This window comes from Epargyreus clarus, unplaced genomic scaffold, assembly GCF_041222505.1.
Source record: "Epargyreus clarus isolate Ecla_fem2 unplaced genomic scaffold, WU_Ecla_fem_2.2 ptg000011l, whole genome shotgun sequence".
Taxonomy (NCBI): domain Eukaryota; kingdom Metazoa; phylum Arthropoda; class Insecta; order Lepidoptera; family Hesperiidae; genus Epargyreus; species Epargyreus clarus.
In genome coordinates, this window is record NW_027332219.1 from 6,696,475 (window position 1) to 6,719,591 (window position 23,117).

The 23,117-nt window shown below is 37.6% G+C and overlaps 2 protein-coding genes across 2 annotated transcripts in view; both read right to left on the reverse strand.

The window, feature by feature from the left end:
* The window catches only part of LOC140745901 (tyrosine-protein kinase-like otk), a 65,259-nt gene extending 60,829 nt beyond the window's left edge, over positions 1 to 4,430 (reverse strand). Inside the window, exon 1 of the mRNA XM_073077855.1 lies at positions 4,121 to 4,430. Coding sequence (XP_072933956.1) covers positions 4,121 to 4,166 — 46 coding nt within the window. The 5' untranslated portion in view covers positions 4,167 to 4,430. The remainder of the gene's footprint in view (positions 1 to 4,120) is intronic.
* Positions 4,431 to 5,017: 587 nt separating this feature from the next.
* On the reverse strand, positions 5,018 to 6,316 carry Dhs (deoxyhypusine synthase). The gene has a single exon (XM_073077856.1). It carries the CDS (start codon positions 6,133 to 6,135, stop codon positions 5,023 to 5,025), a length of 1,113 nt encoding a protein of 370 aa, XP_072933957.1. The 5' UTR covers positions 6,136 to 6,316; the 3' UTR covers positions 5,018 to 5,022.
* Positions 6,317 to 23,117: the final 16,801 nt, after the last annotated feature.

Genomic DNA, 23,117 nt, shown 5'->3' on the forward strand with positions numbered 1-23,117 from the left:
AATTGTGAATCTAAACCATTCTCAAGTCCCCCTGAACACACACAACAAATTTCATCAAAATCAGTCCAGTCGTTTAGGAGGATTTCAGTGACATACCCACGCACATAAGAAATATATATATAAAGATGGAAAAAGGTAGTTGAATTGGAAATTTACATTACATTTACAGGACATTAAGGGGGCGTGGTTTTGGTCCGCCTAAACCTAATCATATAAGAGTTTTTACAAAAGCAGGCAATTTTAAATGTGATTTGAATTTACCGAGGTACTATGTGTTTATTTTTACCATATGTTTAAACTTTAAAAATAGATCATTTCGAACATTTATCAACCTCATGTTTGTAATTAATAAGTTTTTTTTTATTGTTTAACCTAAAGATTAGGCAGACATACTACCTGATGGAGTAGTCAACGCCGCCTATTGACATTTGCAATAACAGAGGAGTCGCCAATGCATCGCCTGCTTTGTATGAGAGTTCTTTTTGCACCTTTTTTGAAGAGCCCCATGTCATAGCGCTCCGGGAATACCGCAGGAGGAAGCTATTACACATGTTACATGTTCGCGGCAAGAATGTCCGTGCAAACCGAACCGTGGAGGCGGTAGAGGACCGCCACGAGTCCAGTTGGTGTGCATGGAACATACGTATATGGTGTCCTTCGGCGAATGGTGCGATGGAGGAATGGTGACGTAGGCACTAGATCAAATAGTCCCTCGGAACACTCACCATTTGTAAAGCCGGTAGAACACAGAGGTAACCTATGTCCCTCCACAATTTACCGAACTTCGGGCTTTTACATTGTCATATACATCACAAAAATAGGTGCTGCTTAGACACACTGATCTTATATGCATTTATTTTGGTCGAAATTTTCCTATTACGAAATTAAAAGACAAGTGGAGTGAGTAACAAAACGCTTCGCCTGTAACTTGGACCACACCCGAAAGATAACATGAAAGGTCTCAAGTTCCTACCTCGGCAAGCTTATCAAACTATTATACTCAACAAAGGATTTCTTTAGTAATCCTAATCGAATAATATGATGTCTTATTTATACGACAATGTTTTTATAAAGTGGCTTGTACATCGCGTGTGCGTTGTAAGGGTGCGTTCACATTTACAGGCATAGAGCGTTTCAGACGCGTACCGTCGCAGACAAAAGTTGTCCTATACAATGTATTAACGTTTTAATTACCGTAACACTGCGCCGCAGATACCGTCCGTGCTTTTAGAAATATTGTACGAAAAAATATGATGATTTTGTCTGTCATGACCCATGTCTGACACGGTCAGTGCCTGTAGATATAAACAGGGCCTAAGAGGTGCATTTTAAAAAGTGGTAGAACCCTTCGCTACTCAACTCAGGGGAACCGTCACTAGAACTTTTTTTTTTTTTTTGTTAACGAGGGGGAACCTTCAAAAGGTACTCGGTGTTATGGGATCGACACAGGGTTATGTGGGACTCTTACCACATTAAACCCCCCCGGTGGCCGTCCTCGGCGCTGCGTAGAGGACTCCGAGATCTCCAACGGAACGCAACCGGAGTCCTCTTAACGCGGTGCCACGTTGGGCTCCGCCCAGGTGAGCTTGGCGCTCGCCACACCGTCTGGTGTGCACGACGGTATATGACCACACATACCAGGGTCGCTGACCGGGCGGTTTAAGCTCCCACGCTTGCCGTCCGTCCTACACCTATTTCTGTCCTATAACAGCAGTTTTAAGGCCTGTGGTTGTCTTTTGGAGAATGTGGTAGGGCAGACACCTCAGGACATCCAACATAGTTTTAATGGTTATCACACCCATGGACGAGTCATACTCTCCACATGAGGTTTCATAGAACCCTTTGTGATTCGAGTCTGAAGGCACCACTGCCTATTTCTGCCTAATAACACTACTGTTAAGCGATGCTGTGTTCTGCTGGTGAGTGAGAGAGACATACGTATCCGAGGCATTCCGGCTTAGTCCTCAGGGTAGCGGCGCATCTGCGACCAACCTCAGGTAAGAATCTAATCTTGTCTGGGTTTGTCAGATTTCCCAGGGCAGTAGTAGCCATGTACCATCAGGTGGACTACATACTTACTAATTCAATATTAAAGAAAATGAAAGGTTGATTCCATTTTCCACAAACAGCGTAACTTACCATCAGGTGGACTGCATTCTCCACTACAAAAACCTTATGATTACAAATAACACATGAATACACTTATAAATGTACAGGTGGTTGGGACAAATATTTTTTTGCACTCCACATAAGGTAAACATTACCAAATTGATATGGGTCTATTATGGTGCCACTTAACATACAAATGACAAACATGCAGGTGATGAAAATACTTGCATCTTGTAAATAAGGAGGAGTTATGGTGTTGTTTAACTTATTTGAAGTATAAGGATAAATCTACTATGACGTCTTGAACATATGTGGCCTCTCCCAGTTGTGGAAAGGCCTCAGTAGCATAGAAAAAAAGGTTGTAACCAATGAAGACAGAACATGACCTGATGGTGGTAGAACCCTCTGTGGTTCGACTCTGGCGGCACCACCGCCACACCTATTTCTGCCTAATAACAGCAGTGTTAGGCGCTGCTGTGTTCCGTTTTGAAGGGTGTGGTAAGGGAGACATACGTATCCGAGGCGTTCCAGCTTAGTCCTCAGGGGTAGCGGCGCATCTTGACCTCTGGTAGGAATATCTAATCCTATCTGAGGTTAATTATGGATGTCCATGGGCGGCAGTAGCCACTTACCATCAGGTGGACTGCATGCTCGTCTGCTACTCCTATATTATAATAAAAACAACATTTGATGTAGTATAATGTTGTGAATCCGACATTCTAGATTTGCCTATAAGTCTATATACCTACCACAATAGGGGGCGGAGCCAGTAGGGTGTGACCACAGAGGTACTACCGCCAAACCTATTTTCAGCATGAAGCAGTTATCTGAATCAAACTTCTTAGTTCATGGGACACATGTTATTGGCTTGTGGAATCCTTCTATGTGAAGGTTACAGATGACCAGGTATGATATGACCATTAACCATCACGTGGATTGCATGCTCATTTGCTACTCAAATTGACCAGCATGGTAGACTATCTTGAAGGTGGTGGGCACTTTTGAAGGTGCTAGAACCCTTTGTGGTTCGACTCCGGCGGCACCACCGCCACACCTATTTCTGCCTAATAACAGCAGTGTTAGGCGCTGCTGTGTTCCGTTTTGAAGGGTATGGTAAGGGAGACATACTTTTCCGAGGCGTTCCAGCTTAGTCATCAGAGGTAGCAGCGCATCTGTAGCCGACCTCAGGTAGGAATATCTAATTCTATCTGGGGTTGATTACAGATGTCCATGGGCGGCAGTAGCCACTTACCATCAGGTGGACTGCATGCTCCTCTGTTACCCCTTAAAAAAAAAACTATCTCTTTTCATTATGAGAAGAGAGCATATTGGTGCAAATGAAATAAATTTTCCTTACCTTACCTTAAGTAAAATAGAAATTCAAACTGAAGTTGATGTTTAAGATTGTTTAAGATTGTTATGTTTAAGATTCCAAAGTGAAACTGCCCCGAGTGGAAAATTGGAATATTCATAATACTCATCATCACAAGAAATTCAATAAAAAATTTTTTTTAGAAAAATGAATTGGTGTAAGAATAATTAATTTAATTCGATTGCATGTTACAATAGTGAATTTGTACTAAGTGTATGCGTGATAAGAACCATAAGTAAAATAAATACTCGACGTACTGTATAGTATTTGTTTGGTGATAGGATATGCAAATGACACAAAAGAAATCAATAACAAAAAACTATTTGTAAACAACAGACGATAAAACCTCGATTTCAAATAGAGAACGAAAAAAAAATAACAACCAATACCAAACCTTCCATATTTAAAACCGTAAATAAATAATCTAAATAAACAACGCCAGTTCCTTTCCAATACAACACATTGTTAACATCAATGTCCGAACATCAAAAGATGCGTTCATGAATAACAATTTCTCTTAAAACACGATCAAAGGAGCTACAGTTTGAATGTGGAACGAGTTACATATCCTCCTAACAAATTCCCATTAATAACTGGCCGTAAATTCCTATAAATAGAACCGCAAAGGATGCAACTTACCGGATAACAGCAGCAAAAAGAACAAACTCACACGGAATACGCACATTTTGAACACAAAAACACTCGCGTTCACTTTAAAAGTTTATAATTCGAAATTCAAACACATTTTAATTAAGAAGACGCTTGCAAGCTTTTGTTAGGAAGCGCGGCGGTAAACAGAATCCACCTGCGCTCCGTAAAGCGCCGAACTCAACGATGAGCAAAAATTGAGCAAGCAGCGAACTTGACTCGTCCGAGCTTTTCGAAGACCGCTTTCATGGACGACACACATAAACAAAACGAGCTTCGCTTGTACGAACACAAACATAAACTCGGAGTCCAGACAGCAGATAACTTCATTGCATATTTGACAGTTCATTCACACCGGTTACGTTCGAAAATCAATCACTTCTAATAATACTAACATTTATTGTAACATAATAATATATAATATATATAATTTAAATAAACATAGAATTGATTATATTATAATTTATTTTTATGATTTGATAAAACATTTATAAATATCATCTCCATACTGCAATTTCTAAACGATTGTAACATTTTAGTTAAACACTAGATGGCGCTGATTTTATTAGTTCTGCTATCGGACACTAGATGGCAGTAATACAAATACTTAAACTACTAAGCACTAGATGGCGTGCATAGGCAGTAGAAAATTAGAAATTGGTATTTTTACTTCATATAACAATTTTTGATAATTATGGAAATTAACGCAATTATGAAGAGTTACGAACTACATATTTAGTTATTAAAATAGCATTTTAGTGAATTGATTTTTATACTTTTCCAGTTTTATTGCTCATACTCTTGTTAAAATAAATTCAATATTAGAACAAATATAAATATAAAAAAATGTAGATGACATATGTGGTAGATAAAAAATAAAACAAAGTATAATTTCACACATTCTTTTTACTGCTAAAATGATGTTTAGCAAACGTCTGCGCTACAATAAGCGGGAACACTAAAGTAGCGTCAGCATACAACTTCACCGGAGTTGCGTTCGGTCTAATCTTCCCCCACGATATCGCTTCATCAGGTCTGGCACCGGCATCACTACCGTCAAACTCGCTCGCTGTGTTCACATATACTGAATAGTCCGCTCCATTTCTCATTAAGTTTGCGTTACAAATATGGTGTTTAATTACACCACCTCCTAAAATAATCATGCCTGTGTTATTCGCTTTTACCGCCATTGTGTTAAGTCTCCGTAAGTCACCTAGAATGTCAATAATCAATCCGGGTCGGTTATACGAGTGGAAATACATCATGTCTCCTAATGAACCGTCGGTTAACGCAGGACTGAATATTGGTATGTTATTCCTCCACGCCCAATAACATACAGAGCTCTCATCATTAATTTTTTCTCCTAATCGGGCTATTATTTTCGAGGGAGTCCAAATAACATTGTCCCTCACCTGTTCTTCTAACATTTGGTCGAGTAACGGAGTAACCCACTCCTCGAACAAGCAGTAATTATCGTTGGGTACCAACAGGTTACCGATCCTATTAATACCTCTAGTACGTAATACTTTTCCGCTTAAATTGAAGTCCCCTACATAAGTTGGGGCTAGGCATTTGATTAAATCCTCTTCAACGCCCCCTGCAGTCGTCACGATGCAGTCAACTAATTTATTCTTGACCAGAAACCGTATAGTATCGCGTAAACCAGAAGAAATCATATTCGAGGTATATCCTAAGAATATTGTGCAGTTAGTCTTCTTTTTAATAAAGCTGTCTTCTTCATAAGGATCGCAAGTTTCTTCTGTCAGCGGTACAGAGCGACATTTCAGCATTTTGTTGATCTCTGCAATCGCTTTCCCGAAATTCGTGGCTTGGAAACCCGATCGAGCGTAACTCTCCAGGATTTTGTTGTAATCGGTTCCCAGTTCCCAGTCGTAGCCGGAGACGGTAGGCGTCTCCGCTGGTAACTCTTGGCTTGGTTGGAGTACTGCATTTAGTGCTACATCAGGTGCCAAAGGCTTTACCTTTTCCTTCGATTGCACATCCATTTTGTTTAAAAAATAACCTCACAAATGAACATAAATTTATCAACAACGGCTTTATTTAGACAATTAATTATGAATGTTATAGTTTTATTTAACTAAAAAGGTTTTATTAATTTGTTTAGATCGATTTTTCTTATTTATTTCATGCAGTATTCTTGTCACTTTTGTTGACAGTGATGTGACACTGACATTTCACCAGGGGGGCACACTTCCATACAAAATGACTTTTTGTGAAGATACTAGCGCCATGTAACGACTCGCCCCGCAAGCTTCAAATTAAAATGGCGGCGGAGTGACAATTAACTGTCAAAATGATGTGTCTGTTGTCAAATGGCCGCAACTTCGTAAATCGTTTCTGATTTGAACAGATGTTTTTGCACTTCAGAGAGGCACCATTGCGACAACTGTACATATTTGATACCTCCCACGTAAGTTGTATTTATAACATCAACTGTAAAGGAGCGTGATTCAAAGATTCACATTGTTACAAATTTTTGTATCTTTCTGAAATTTTGTTAAGTATGTAAATGTAATTTTGTTCATGTATCAAAACTGAGAAAGAAAAACGTATAATGTAAGTGTGAATCTTTGGAACACAGTCATTTATAGTTCGTGTTTTGAAGATACAACTTATAATATACCTAATTTTAATACATATAATGAATATATAATAGGTATCTATATAAAACTGTATGAGTAGTTCTGGGGCAGGCCACTAGGGGCGCTTTAGGGGGGACAAAAATTACGTAGAGTTGCCACTCTATAACATGTATATAATAATTAACATGTATATAATAATACTCTATGCATTTCACACAGTGACGATATATTTTTTTTTTCAAGACCTTGGAATTTTTCTTTCAGCCGATAACTTTGTTTATTTTTGCCTTGGATAATAGCACTCGAAATAACAATGGATCATTGTTAGGTCACACTTCAAACAGCTTATGACGTGTGTCACTATATTGTCTGATACATAGAATTACGAGTTCAATAACTTAATTGCATCGATATACTACTAATAAAGACGTAGATGAGTCATACACGTTCGAAATTTGGCACATGATTCATGGGCTAATTGGCCTATGACAACTTAGTTACGGGCCGCGCGCCTCTCAGAATGGTCGTGTCTATGTCAAAGTTTCTGTGTTGAAAAGTGATTAAAAATGCCGTCTTGTGTCATGATATTTTGCACAAACTACAGCGGAAAAATCACCCAAGGTGGTGGAATCACTTATCATTCGTAAGTATTTCAATTTCAAGAAGTTATTATCGATTTTTCAATAATTCAAATTAAATTTAGCGTAAATATATGTCACAGATAATAGAGCGAATAAAAAGATGGGCATATTATTAAGTGTAAAAGAGAAGCGTTATGAATTGTGCGTATCCATGTATCATAGATTAAATTAATAAATAGTCCAGAAGGTACATTATTGGTATATATATCGTAAGAAACTACACAAATCATGTACTAATTTGAAAGTTATATTTATTAATTTGATGTTTAAGTCGATATTTTTTCTAATACTATTTCTGTGTAGTGATTGTATTTCTGTGTATGTTTTAGGTTCCCATTAAATGAAATAGGGCGACTAAAGTGGTTGGACATTGTTCGCAAGGTAAGAAGGGAAGACGATTCGCATCCAAATTATTAGAGTCGGACTTGCTCTGAACATACCATGGACGATGATAATTAAATCTTACAAAACCAAAGAATTTATTTTTTATTTTGCCTGCATCCAAAAATCATACTAGTAGTTAATCATAAAACACTCTTGAACACCCTTCTCCATTCCATGCAACATTCACGCAGAGACACGCACTGAATTACGTATTTTTCCCTTAATACTAATACCATATTAAATTAATGCATATACGAATTTATTCTCTCTATACCAAGCACATTATAGGTATTAATTCATATAGACGGATCAGACTTAAACTCATCTTTAACGAATAGTCATCATGATTGCCACGCATAAAGTTATATGTTTATCCTTTTTTTGCATATTCAGTTAGACGTGCCGTGTTAGAGCACCTAATATGCCTTTTTTTTTTTGTTATCGAAGGGGAAACCTTCAAAAGGTACCCGACAACGTGGGAGCGACGCCGGGTTATGTGGGATTTTTACCGCACTAAAACCCCCTCGGTGGCCGTCCTCTGCGCTGCGTACAGGGCTTCGGGATCTCCAAAGGAACACAACCGGAGTCCTCTTAGCGCGTTGCCCCGTCGGGCTCCGCCCAGGCGAGCTTGATGCTCGCCACACCATCTGGTGTGTACGACGGTATGCGACCACACATACCGTCGTCCTTCCCGGGGCCGCTGGTCGGGCGGTTCGAGCTCCCACTCTTGCCGCCCGCAACCCCGGAAGCCCCCTTTTAGTCGCCTCTTACAACAGGCAGGGGATACCGTAGCCCTATTCTAGTCCCGGAACTACAGGGACAACCTAATATGCATAGGGCTCGAAATGAAAGAAGTGGACTGTATTTTAACTGTTTAATTGGGATCGGTTACAAATTATCGCGAGCGTCCGTTTCTGCCCACCGCCGTAGGCCAAGTGGTCGAGGAGTGGGGCGACTGGCCGCGCGCCGCGGATGCCGCCGCCGGCGCACCTATCGCCCGCACATTAAGAGGCGAACATGCCGTCCTACTTGCTCCTCTTAACTATTTATTAGTGTGTTGTTTAAATATAATATTTATAAAGTAGTGTGTATTTCTCCCGATGAGTGCCACTAACAAGCGCCGGTTGTTTTGTTAGTAACCTATCTACGTCTTTATTGAACTTGATAAACAATCTTTGTATAGCCAGAAATTTTTCGCTTCTTCTCCATATCGAAACACCGTGTGAAGTGGTGGTAGATGCAATTACATTAAAAAAGAATAAAGAACCTATTTTGAATAAAAAAATGATTATATTTTTAAATTGTCTATTTTAAACCAATCGATCTGTATAGATACATTATTTAAAGATAAAATAGAATAAACCATAAAATCTACATATTTTGTATCAGACTTTTAAATTATATATTTATATAATAAATTATTTAGTTAAAATGTACTATAAAATTTCTACGTAAACGGCGCACTAAAACATATCAACAGTTTTGTATATTTTTTCCTTCTGTCCCATTATTTCTTTGTCTTTGACAAGCATGCGGATCAATGGATAAGTGACCATATGTCCTGTTTTGAACGGTACAGTCCCTTTTTTCGATGCTTCGTCCCGTTGTCTCCGAAAAGAACCTCGGGACACAAAATTGGTCCGTTTTCCCAAATAACAGTAATGATAACTAAATATTAAAATCCATAAATTTAAAATAACAATGTTTTAAAAGCAATTTTCCGCCATCTTGAATTATTAGTAACGTTTAATTAAGTAACTTCTAATTAAATAACAATAAATAGTAAAATTGTGAAAAAAGCATGGGGTGCTCCATTTATCAGTTTTCGAAAAGCGCCCCACACTTTTTCCTCAATTATACTATTTACTGTTCCTTAAATAATCCCTAGATTGAAAATTATTTTCTACTTTTTAGTTGATTTTATCATAATAGCGTGTTTTTAGTTTTTTAAACCATATTTTTTCAAATAAAAAGTAGTTGACATAAAAAAATCGATGTCCCGTTTTGACTGAAGTAATCATTGGTCACTATATTCCATGGTCAATATTTACGTTGGCGTACACTTTAAACGCAATGTCAAAACACTAGTTGTCTTTTTTTATCACATTGTTCTAATAGCTCTGTCCCTTAGAGAACATTTGTCTAAGTAGTGAAAGGTAAGTAAAATAAAAAACCTTGCATGTGTGCTATCAATGGAGTTTCGCTCAAGTTTTCGGTCAAGTTAGTACGGGTATAACCTGTCTATAAGTATAAAATGTCATTGCTTAATTGTTTTTTTGTTAAGGAGGGAGAAACCATTATAGTGAACTTAGCACAGTATTTGCCAGCAGAGCACTAAAAATGAAAGTTATATTCGCATGCACATGAGTTTAGTTCCTGATAGTTTTCAGGAATAGTTCTGGCGATTTCACGGAGATAAAGCAGAATGAAATAATGCTCTGCTAACTTCACACAGAGCATTTTCTAGATAATTGGAAAAAAAAAGCTATTGATTAGTTATTAAGCTATTACTTAGCTAATATCTGGAGTTCCTAATAGTTTTCAGTGATAGTTCTCATGATATAACTGGAAAAAAAGTTTACTGATAAAGTAAACTGACAACAATTTAACCAAAAAAATAATCTGCAAAAAGGTTATTTAAATGCGGAAACTCTACACGGAATCGGAATGTCGATTTTGCAAAGCCTATTAATAAAATGATATATTTGTACAATAACTATCCCAGGAACTCAAACTAACGTGCCAGCACAGCATACTAGAATAGTACAAATCGGAAAGATTTTCGACAAAACTTTTTTAATATTATTTTCACGTAACCAGGGAGCAGGAACTCACCGGTTTTACATAGGGTAGTAATATGGCTATAATTTAAAAATATAACCAATCCCAGAACTAACACTAAAGTGCCAGCAGAGCATACTAGAATAGCAAAAATCGGATGGATTTGCCACCCGCAACCACGAATGCCCCCTTTTAGTCGCCTCTTACGACAGGCAGGGGATACCGTTACCCTATTCTGGTCCCGGAACTACAGGGACAAGGAGTTCAATAACCTACCAAGCACATATTATTATCTAAATTAGTTTTGATTTTTGGTTTCGGTTTGGGTCATTAAGTACTTTTTTTTTTGTTTTCGAGGAGGGGGAAACCTTCAAAGGGTACCCGACGACGTGGGAGCGACGCCGGGTTATGTGGGATTTTTACCGCACTAAAACCCCCCGGTGGCCGTCCTCAACGCTTGATGGAGAACTCCGGGATCCAATGGAACACAACCGGAGTCCTCCGAGTGCGATGCCCCGGTCGGGCTCTGCCCTGGGGGGAGCACTTTAGCCCGAAAGCCCCCTTTTAGTCGCCTCTTACGACAGGCAGAGGATACCGTAGCCTTGTTCTGATCCCGGAACTACAGGAACGTGTTTTTTTTTTTATTTTTTCAAATCAAATCAAATCAAATTTATTTTGTAAAATGCTTCATATACATTTTGTCACGTACGTAATTGTAATTGTAATTTTATTAATAATTTTGTACTGACGTACAAAATTATTAATAAAATTACAGGATCAATTATTATTATTTAAATATAAAATTATACAGACAAATATCATAATTAATAAATTAGAATACATTATAATTACAATGTCAAGACTTTTAGCCACTTATACAAAAATAAAATTTCAATTTAATAAAACTTAATATTACATACTGAATAATTTAATCATTTTATGTCAAGAAATTCTTGCACATTGTAAAAACATTTGTCAATTAACCACAATCTTAGTTTATGTTTGAATTTTGTTAGTGGCAAGTCTTTTATGTCCGTAGGAACAGCATTGAATATTTTTCCACACATAGCGACACAATTTCGGTGATAGAAAGCTGTTCTAGGTTTTCTAGGAAGTACTAGTCGGTCTAGATTTCTAGAGTTCCTAGGGTATATATCACTTGCCTTTACAAATAAATTTTGATTAGTTTAAAGTACCAACACATCAGTACACATATTCTCTCATCTCGTTTAACATAGCATGTGTTCTTGGGGCGTGACAACAACCGTTATGACATGTTGCTACATGGTTTTGGTTCGCTGACAGACCATGGCGAATCGTTTTACTGCTGTTTGCGTCATGTTTTCTGGGTCGTGTCTTCCCCTTGTTTAACTTTGTCTTACGCAGAGTTCCTTATTATGTAGGTAGGTATTTGCAGAGTATAAATTTATCATCATCATCATCATCAACCCATTATTGTCCCACTGTTGGGCACGGGTCTCCTCTCAGAATGAGAACGATTAGGCCATAGTCCACCGCGCCGGACATTTTTAGACATCACATACCTTTGAGATGTTTCTATAAATCTCTCAGGTGTGCAAGTGTGCAGGTAAGCAAGCGATAATTAATTTCTAATACCCACATAACTTTGAAAAATCAAAGGTGCGTGAGATTTGAACCACGGACAATCGATCAAGAGGCCAGGTTTCGTAACCACTAGGCTATCATTGCTTTGATAGCAGACTATAAAGTAATCACCATCAATCTTTTACTGTACCTTTTTAGAGGGACTTAGAGTATAGTCCATCACTCTGGCCTAGTGTGAATTTATTTACATACCTTTAACCCACGTGTCTGAATACCGATCTGTGACGAGTAGAGGGTTCTGAGATCGATCGCTGACCAGACAGATATCTATACGATTAATCTAGATTTCTGTTTTGGGTCTGGGTGTTTGTTTATTTATCTATGTATGGGTCCATGGCACCCACGAAATCTTATAGTTCCATACATTAAGATTTTAAGTGCAAAAAGTGCGTGCAATCTTTTTTCTTTAAAAGAAATATTTTTCCGCTTTTCTCTCCTTGAAAAATCCCTTAAACCCTTTGAACATCCATCAGAAGAGAATAATATTCAAGATTGACGTCACAAGACAAATAAATCCTGTAAAATCTAATTATCTAATCATTGTTTCTCAGACGTCACGTCGAAATTATTGAACGAAATAAATTGCCCCACTTTCGCTAGAAAGCAATCATCATTATACAAATTCATGTTGCAGTCAGTAATAAACGAGTTTACCGTTATTTTTTTAGAAGCTTAGTTCTACATAATTAAGAGCTTTTTCTTAATTTCATTATTAGTGTGATTCATATGGCAATTTTTTGTTACATTAAAGAAGTTTGATAAAAATTGGATTTTTTATGTCATCCCAAATGATGTAGTCCCGGGACAAGAATAGGGCTACGGCATCCCCTGCCTGTCTTAAAAGGCGAATAAAGGGAGCTTCCGGGTTTTCAGGCGGCAAGAGTGGGAGCAAGCAACCCCGGGAAGGACGACGGTGTGAGTGGTCGCATCCCGTCACAAACACCAGATGGTGCGGGAGGAGCGAAAAGTGCTCCCCCAGAGCAGAGCCCGATCGAGGCTTCGCGCTTGGAGGATTCCGGTTGTCTCCTCGGAGATCCCGGAGTTCTCCAACTAGCGTTGAGGACGGCCACCGGGGGGTTTTAGTTCGATAAAAATCACACATAACCAGGCGTCACTCCCACGTCGTCGGGTACCTTTTGAACGTTTCCCCCTCGTAAACAAAAAAATAAATAAAAGAAGGTCATCCCAAATAATACGTGTAGAAATAAGCGTTCGGTCCGGACATTGATCGGCCGAAAAAATGTGCATGCGTTCTTCTGGATTTTCAATAAATATCCAGATATCATAAAAATTTTCATCGTTAACGTATATATATCTCGTTACTTTGAAAACATAGGCACAGATCTTGTTAACTTAAAAGGTTGTATATAGAAATTAAATCCCAAAATAACTTGTCTATTTTTATTTTAAATTATAAAAACAAACATACACGAGCTTGTTTTTTTACTGCCGACAAATATATCCAGTATCATTCACGAATATTATTTAGCCATTTCCTAAACAGCCCCACTTTTCTACCTCCCTCCAACATGGCAGTTCATTTGTAAGATACTCGTTCTTGTAAGACATATTAATCCTAGTTAACTCGACGTGTTAACCGTGTAATTAGTTATGTAACTTATCTCGGAATTAGAGCGGAAGTGTGTAGTTATTGTTTTTATTACATACAATAAGAATTTTATACAGTGCTTTTCACGCGGCGTTGTCTCTTTTACAAATAGGCGCTGCTGTGTTCCGGTTTGAAGGGTGTGGTAAGGGAGACAGACTTTTCCGAGGTGTTCCAGCTTAGTCCTCAGGGGTAGCGGCATCTGTGGCCGACTTCAGGTAGGAATATCTAATCCTATCTGGGGTTGATTACAGATGTCCATGGGCGGCAGTAGCAACTTACCATCAGGTGGACTGCATGCTCGTCTGCTACCCTTATATTATAAAAATAATAATAATAATAATAATTGATGATTTGAAGGTGGTCTGTGTTTCGACTTCAGCGGCACCATACCTATTGCGTAATAACAGCAGTGTTAAGCACTGTATTTAGATGCACTGTGTTTGATGGGTGTCGTAAGGGAGACATATTTTTGCAAGGTGTTCTAACTTAGTCCTTGGGGTAATAACGCTATTTAATTTAAATTGAAGTTATAGTTACTTAAAATTACGCATGTCACAACTTAACAACACAGTCTAATAACATAATCCTCTGTTCTACTTAGCAACATAGTTCAAACATTACTCTCCGCAGTCAGGTACAAAAAATGTCCTTAAATGCCTTATAGCTCACGCAAATTAAAACGTACTTGCTGTAACTTAGTGAGTTCCGTAAATTCGTCAGTTGCAAATCGCGCTATTAAACTAAAAAGAGGTTGCGGACGACATTCTGCGCGAACGAGTACAAAAAATACGCGCGGAAGTACTAGTTAAAAAATACGCCGTGCGTACGGAATGCGGTCTTTGGGTTCTGTGGGCTTGTGAGAACCTTAGTAATAGACTAAACTTTACTAGGCTAGACTTTTTCGTTGTATAATATAGGAGTAGCAGACGATCATGCAGTCCACCTGAAGGTAAGTGGTTACTGCCGCCGTGAGCATCTGTAATCAACTCCAGATAAGATGCAATACTTACCTTAGGTCGGCCACTGATGCGCTGCTACCCCTAAGGAATGTGTCTCCCTTACCTTACCCTCAAACCAGAACACAGCGCTTAACACTGCTGTTATTATACAGAAATAGGTGTGGCGGTGGAGCGGCCGGAATCGAAGAACCAATAATCTTTGCCGCCTTTTACGAACGCACAGTTGTAGCACGGGGATTTATGTAACCTGAGGTCAGAGCCAAATTTGAAGATCTAGAGGCGCTGGGGCAATGAAGGAGGCCCCTAAAGTTTTTCCGAATTAAAGGAACTTTTTTTTCATCTTGTCCTTAAAAAAAAATTACTTATTAAGAAGAAAAAAAAATTGGAAATAAATTATAGTTTAAAAACAAAAAACCACGCTAAGATCGCCCAAGGAAAATTGTTAATCTTGATTCCTGACGATCCTAATGAGGTGGATGAGATAAAATTATTGTCACCGTGTATTGTCATCGGTTCAATGTGGGTAAAAATCGAATTCAAAGATAAGTACATACATACATACAGGTCAAGCTAATAAAAACGTGGTAAAAAGACGTAAAAGTTGCTGACTCGTTGAAATTTGGATATTTTTATTCTTACTTAGGCCTTTTTCTTGTGGAGGCCCGCACGGCCTTCCTTGGAAGACTGTATGTTCGTATGTTACCTCAGTAAGTACTAAAAGCACTTTCGACTATATTAAAGTACGGAACTCCAGTACAATTCCGCAACACACTTTCTCAAAGTGGGTAATTGCCATCAACATGCTGATCGCGTGAAGACGTTGAAAGTAAATGTTATCCGATACATGATACACACTAGATTATTACAACGATTACATCATATTTTGTATATTGTGTAATAAACAAAGTTATGTAAAAATTGTTTTACTAAAAATTGTATTCAGAATTCCTGTGTTTATCTTCCTCGTTTTCTGTAATATGTGAGCGAAGAATATACCGAATGAACAATAATGTTTTTTTTAATGGAGTTAACGAGCATGCAGTCCACCTCATGGTAAATGGCTACTGCCACCCATGAGACATCTGTAATGAAAACCAGACAGGATTAGGTATTCCTACCTGAGGTCGGCCCTGTGGCCGCCGATGCGCCGCTATCCCTGAGGACTAAGCTGGAAATCGAAAAAGTATGTTTCTCTTATTACGTATTAGTGGATACTGATGATCATGAATACCTGTAATCAACCCTGATAAGATTAGATTCCTACCTGAGGTAGGCTACACACGCGCCGCTACTCCCGAGGACTAAGTTAGAACGTGTCGGAAAATTATCTTCCTTACCACACCCCACAAACCAGAACACAGCAGCGCTAAACACTGCTGTTATTAGACAGAAATAGGTGTGGCGGTGATGCCGCCGAAGTCGAACCACAAAGGGTTCAAAATATGGCGTAGAAAATCATTCTAAGTTTACGGTAAAAATGTGGTCACAAATGCGTTTACTTACATTTTACAGGAAAACCTATGTGTTATAGTATTTATCCGCTCCTTTTCTGCATTTCTGTATACTACAGTAACATGTTACTCCATAGGTAACTAAAGTAATAATTAACATTGCTATCTTTGTCACTTCCTTTGTAATCTGTGTAATAATGTACCCTAGGTATGTTTTAATTGTCTTTCATATAACCACATGTTATGTGCATCTGTTATTACGTTTTCTTTGTCTTAAGGGAAGCTAGCATTATAGTGGAAAGGATGTGTTGAGCTAACAGAGTATTATGGAAATAATAAAATTTAATTGTTTTATTTTTAAATAAGTACAGTTTTTTAACCTTTGCCTGGAAACTTTCACAGTAAGTACTTAAGTATTATGGATTTATAAAAAATGAATTTAACAAAATGTCGAAGTGAAGTGAAATGTATGATTTTAGACTAAATTATCGCGGAAGTGAAATGGATTAATAATTATGATTATGGATTGATAAGTATGATGATTAACGTTTTCTACACTCACAGCCCCACACTAGGTTTCACTGTGTCGTGGGTGCCGTAGATATATACAAAGACGAATATACAAACACCCAGACCCAGAACAGATATCCAAATTCATCTTTCAGATATCTGTCTGGCCGGGGATCGAACCCGGAACCCATTGCACGTCAGATAGTGACCGCTCCGCCACACCACAGATTTAAGAAGAAACTAAAAGACTGGCTTCTGGATAATAATTTTTATAGCCTTAGTGCTTATTTTGACGCAACAACATAATAATAATATTAATCGTATAATCTATTGATATTTGTGATGTATTTGAACGGTAATTATTAATAATGTTTATTCGAATGACATTCCCTAAATTATGTATTTTGACGATTTATATTTGACCTGTAAGATTTATATTTGACTTTGACATGTAACTTAACTAACGATGTAATAATCAGTGAACAAGATAGATAAATTTTGCACGCCCAATGTGGTAGAACATAATGTACTTACTTATTATATACTTATTTAAGTTCCTTTTAATACTGTGTTCTAGCAAATAAATGATTTGATTTGATTTGAATTTGACCAAATGAAAGAAACAACCAGATATTTATTATAAAAACAAAACAACTGCTTTAAAAGTATAGCCTACAGCGCTGCCACAATTTGGGCGAATCCAACAACACCTCATATGTTAAAAGCTGTCAAGCCGTTTAGTTTGCAGGGCGTGCCAAAGAACGAAACATACGCTCAAACATAAAGATTTATTATAAAGTTATTTAATTCATCATCATCATCAACCCATTACTCTCCCACTGCTGGGCACGGGTCTCCTCTCATAATGAGAAGGATTAGGCCATAGTCCACCGCGCTGGCCAAGTGCGTATTGGTAGACTTCACATAACCTTTGAGATTTTTTTTTATAAATCTCTCAGGTATGCAGGTTTCCTCTCGATGTTTTCCTTCACCGTTTAGCAAGTGATAATTAATTTCTAATACGCACATAACTTCGAAAAATCAGAGGTGCGTGCCTAGGATTTGAACCTCGGACCCCTCGATCGAGAGGCCGAGTTTCTTAACCACTAGGCTATCACTGCTATTTAATTACAATAACATAATTAACACCTTATTGGTACTGAGCTTTTATTGGCATGCGAAGCGAAAGTAACAGAAAATAATATTATCATTATTTTCGTTAATTATTTTATCTTTTATCGAATAACTTCATTACCTGAACATAGCAATGGATATTTAAATAGGGCTGCAGGCAGTATTTAAGTGTCATTTTTAAATAAGGTATGGTCCGCGTAAAACTGCTAGTCCGCTCTGAATACAGAAATAAATCGCGTCGCCATAGCAAATTGTATGACTACACCTGCTCGCAACAACTTCAGAGCGGACTAGCAGTTTGGCGCGGACTATAAATCAAAGGCCTCTAAGATTTAAACCCCACACCTCTTGCGTAGAAGGCCGAATGTTATACCACTATCTCTCAGGTCTTGAAACTATTATTTATGTAATATATTTTAAGTACCATTTTACGTAATATACTACATCTGACCACATATCCATCGTATATGTTTTTTTTTTTTTTTTTTTTTATAATATAAGAGTAGCAGACGAGCATGCAGTCCACCTGATGGTAAGTGGCTACTGCCGCCCATGGACATCTGTAATCAACCCCAGATAGAATTAGATATTCCTACCTAAGGTCGGCCACAGATGCGCCGCTACCCCTGAGGACTAAGCTGGAACGCCTCGGAAAAGTCTGTCTCCCTTACCACACCCTTCAAACCGGAACACAGCAGTGCTTAACACTGCTGTTATTAGGTAGAAATAGGTGTGGCGGTGGTGCCGCCGGAGTCGAACTACAAAGGGTTCTACCACCTTCAGCTTCTGTATTTAGAAAATGGTATTTAATGAAGGCTTGTAAAATTAGCTTTCACCCTATACAGCCCAACGATGTTGTTTGTGGTTGACATGGGTTAATTGTAGACTTCCCCCAGGAGTTGGAGTGCGCCTTGTCGTGGTGGGGGGCTCAGTAGCCCGTTGCAATCCAGCAGGTGAAGCTAAAGCGCTCCAGTGGAGGTTCTTTCCATAACGGAGGCATTGGCGTAGGACACGGGGGTGTACTACGTCAAAAACACCATTAAGCCTTGAGGTGGCGCGCGCGGTGTTCCCGCGTACACCTCAAAGATGAGCGGATGGAGTAGCTCCAGCTTCATCCCGAACCGAGACGGGCCTGGACGTGGGCAAACGCCGTCGGGATCGCGAACGAGTGCTATTAGCGTACCCGTGGTCCCGACAAAAGACGTCCAGAGGAACACCGTGGGGTTTTAGCCGGTAGGAGTCTAGCATATCCTCTCTGCTACCCCCGCAGCTGGGAGGATTAAAAAAAAGGGTTAATTATAGACTTAGGAGTAGTTACATACCATTATCAGTAGCAGTAAATAATGGTTACTTTTTATCTCCACCTCCTTGTAAACACTGTAGTGTACTGTAAGCATTTATTAGTAAAGATTACTCACTCCTAATAAGAAAATGTACCCAGTTTTGAGAATTGAAATAGTTGCGTAAAAAAATTTTGCCACGTCTCCGTGCTAAAATGTCCCTAAAATATTTAAAATGATTATTATAAATTATTTAATTATCATGAAAATTACGCAGTATTAGTTATTTATTCGTAAATTTTCTCTAAAATGTTTTTATTTGTCAAGAATTAAAAAAAAAAGAACTTACTATAATAAGCCATTTGCGGCTTCATTCAATTTCAAGGCGGCGAAGTATCTTTACTAATCTATGACTGTAAGTGGCTCGTTTATTTCTTCTATATTATTAACAAGTCAGCATTGTTTTTATTAAATAGACTCCTAGTAATTTAACAAGTATGAGGTATGAGGAAACAACACAAAATAAGAAAAAAACAAAGTTATGTAACAACTTAGGCAAGTACTCATCATAATATTAAAATGAGGTTGTCAAAATATTAAAACAGGTAATATATCTTGAAAAACGAAGCTGTCAAAATATTTACGCAAAAAAAATACTTGAAAAGATCGTAGGTAGTACGTAGGCTTACGTAAAATGCGTAAAGGTAGATCCCCACTATATGGTAGAAGCCTGAATAACTAGAACGTCATCTTTAGTCATCAGTTTGTAATATGAGTAATTTAGAAGTTAACCTAACATTTTTTTTATTATATATTCACAAAGTCTCTGCATAAATCTAATCTATGGCATAAATACTGATTTAGTGCTCCTAAAACCCCTGTTAAAATTATACCTTTTAATACTTAAAGTTAAATAATCCGTAAACACAAACAAGATGCCCATACTATTATCAATAGTGATTTTTAAATTACTATTTAAAACAATTTATGTCTTTTATAAAAAAAATAACGTTCAGGGACTGGTCCTGTAATGTGAATAGACCCTAAATTGGGATTTTGTATCTGCCCTTCCAAAGGCAAAAGCTCTCTCCTTTCAACTTTGGCGGGAAAGGGAATGCACAGACTATCAATTGAACGCCAGTCTTAGAATCGCGCGCGAATGCACAGACCGCTTACAGTGCATTAAAAAGTTAAATATTTATTTAATATCTGTGCTAAAAAAATACTTGTATAGTAAAATTAATTTAATTATTTTTTTTATTAATTGTGAGCATGTTTCCTCGAATGTGACTGAGTTTTTTTATGAATTGAGTTATTTTGCTAAAAAATATCTTAAACAGTGAGTATAAATTTATTTTAATTGTCTTACTACATTTATGTATGTATTTACATTAATTTAAAAAAATATTATAATTTTATCGGTGCAAAAATAAAAGAGTTTGAGTCTATTACCTATTAAAAAAAAGATCAGATAATAGACAATATAAATATTTAAAAACAACATAACGTAAATAAATATTACGACTATTTCCTTTACAAAATAATGTATATTTTTACACACAATGTTTTTTATTATTTTATACCTGAAAATATGAATACCTAAACACAAAAAGATTATTTCATTTTAAATACTTTTTACGTTATTTTAATAAGTAAGTTACTACACACAATTTTAAATGAGACGGTATAATAATAACATTAATCAAAATAACCTTTATAAAATTAAAAGAAAAAAATAAATAAAAGTAACTAGCAATAAAAAATAATAGGTATTTACTTAATAAGTGGCCGTTATTACTCAAATTAAGTAATTATTATAATTCACTTTCTTTTTCATTTTAAATATATAATTTAAAATCATTTCTAATTATGATGAAGCGTTATAAGTTTCTTTTTTTACACCAAAAGCGGTAACATACCTAGTTAAATTACATGCTTGACTAAACTAAAACGGTATTAAGTATAAAAAATGCAAATATATTGATGAGACGTCGCAAAAATACGTACATTCCATCTTGTTTTTGTCTGACTGTAGTATTTTTAGGAATGGGGAGAAGGAGAGGGGCAGGTACAGTTCACCTGTTGGTGCCGCTACCATCCATAGACACCTGTTATCAACCACAAGTAGGATTAGAGACATGAGGTTGGTTACACATACTTTGCGGCTAAGAGCCTTGGTGTGGTAAGGGAGATATACTTATCCGAGGCGTTCCAGCTTAGTCCACAAGTGCAGCAACGAATCGCTGTCCAACCTGACTGACTCAAGAGAGACATACTTATCCGAGCCTTTCCTACTCAGGGGTAGCACCACAGCATCTGTGACCTACAGATAAGAATCTAATTTTATCTGGGGTTGATTACAGATATCCATGGGCGGCAGTAACCATCAGATGGACTGCATGGTCGTTTCCTACATCTTTATTATAAAACAAGAAGTCTAATTACCTTGTTTAAGTGTACCTAAAAAACATTTTTACAAAAATATTTTTACACAGCAATACGTAAAAAGTCCACATAAATCGTTTTATTAAACTTATTCAGTTTTGCGGACACAAACATAAGGAAGCTTATTCTTTATATGTAACGATTGAAAGTAAAATTAATGGCCATATAAATACCAAAATGTATGCTTAATTTAGTTTCGCTTATCTATTTAATGCATTCTTAAGCCAATAACAGTTATTTCTTATTAGCACGCGATTGATTTCACGATGACATTGTACAGCGCTTGTAGCTCAGTGGTTAGGTGTCGGTTACACCGGCCTGGATTCGAATCTGGTCTGATTTCGAAGTGACTTGTTTACATGGCGGATTATGGTTACTATTAAAGGCATTAGGATTTTCTGTTTCCTGACCATGGTCAAACAAAAGCTATTTGACCCAAAGCCGAACCTTTCGTAGGCTGACTCCCTGACTGCTGGCTGGCTGCTGGGCTGGCTGAGTCCCTGTAGTTCCGGGATCAGAATAGGGCTACGGTATCCTCTGCCTGTCGTAAGAGGCGACTAAAAGGGGGCTTTCGGGGTTGCGAACGGCAAGAGTGGGAGCGCTAACCGCCTGGCTAGCGACCCCGGGAAGAACGATAGTCCTCTACGCAGCGCTGAGGATGGTCACCGGGGGGGTTTTAGTGCGGTAAAAGTCCCACATAACCCGTCGTTGCTCCCACGGCGTCGGGTACCTTTTGAAGGTTTCTCCCTCGTCAACAAAAAAAAAAAAAAACAAAAAAAAAGGCTGACTCTGGAGGGATCAGTGTAGTATGTAGTGCTGGTGGGTTTTAGTTTGAAGACTATGATGAGAGATTAATACGAGTACGAGGCGTTCGAACTTAGTCTTCTTACTTAGCGCAAGCGTTCCAATTTAGTCCTCAAACACTTTCTTGACATAATGACCAATCTCAGATCGAAATTCAATCCTATTTAGGTTAAATTAAAGATGTTCATAGTCAGCAAAGTCTACAATCAGTTGAACTCATTTGCTATTTTACATTGTATTACATTGTATACACACATACAATCCATTCATTGATACGTAGATCAAAAAACATTCATTTTTTTTGTCTGGATCGGATGGATTTTTTTTGTCGGAATCGAACCAGGAACCCGACTACTTCACCACGCGATTAAGAATAATCACCCAGCCAACGCCCCCGCGATAGATATTAGATAACTCAAAACATTACACGACGTGATCTAATTGCATATCATTAGCATGCATATGCTGATATGCATCATTATGCATTATCGTAGCATTTAAAATATTTAGTAAATTAAGAAAGATTTATTAATTTATCAAGGATTACTGACATAATATATTTGTTCATTATTAAAGGTTTAGCCCGCGCCCAACTTAGTCCGCTCTGAAGTTGTTGCAAGCAGGTGTAGTCATACAATTTGCTATGGCGACGCGATTCATTTCTATATTCAGAGCGGACTAGCAGTTTTACGCGATATAGCATTTCGTTAAAAAGTAAATAGTAAATTTAGTAAATTTAGAAAGATATATTTACTAAGGAT

What these genes read in the sequence shown, in the direction of transcription:
- Dhs (XM_073077856.1), bottom strand. Translation starts at nt 6,135, where the DNA reads ATGGATGTGCAATCGAAGGAAAAGGTAAAGCCTTTGGCACCTGATGTA.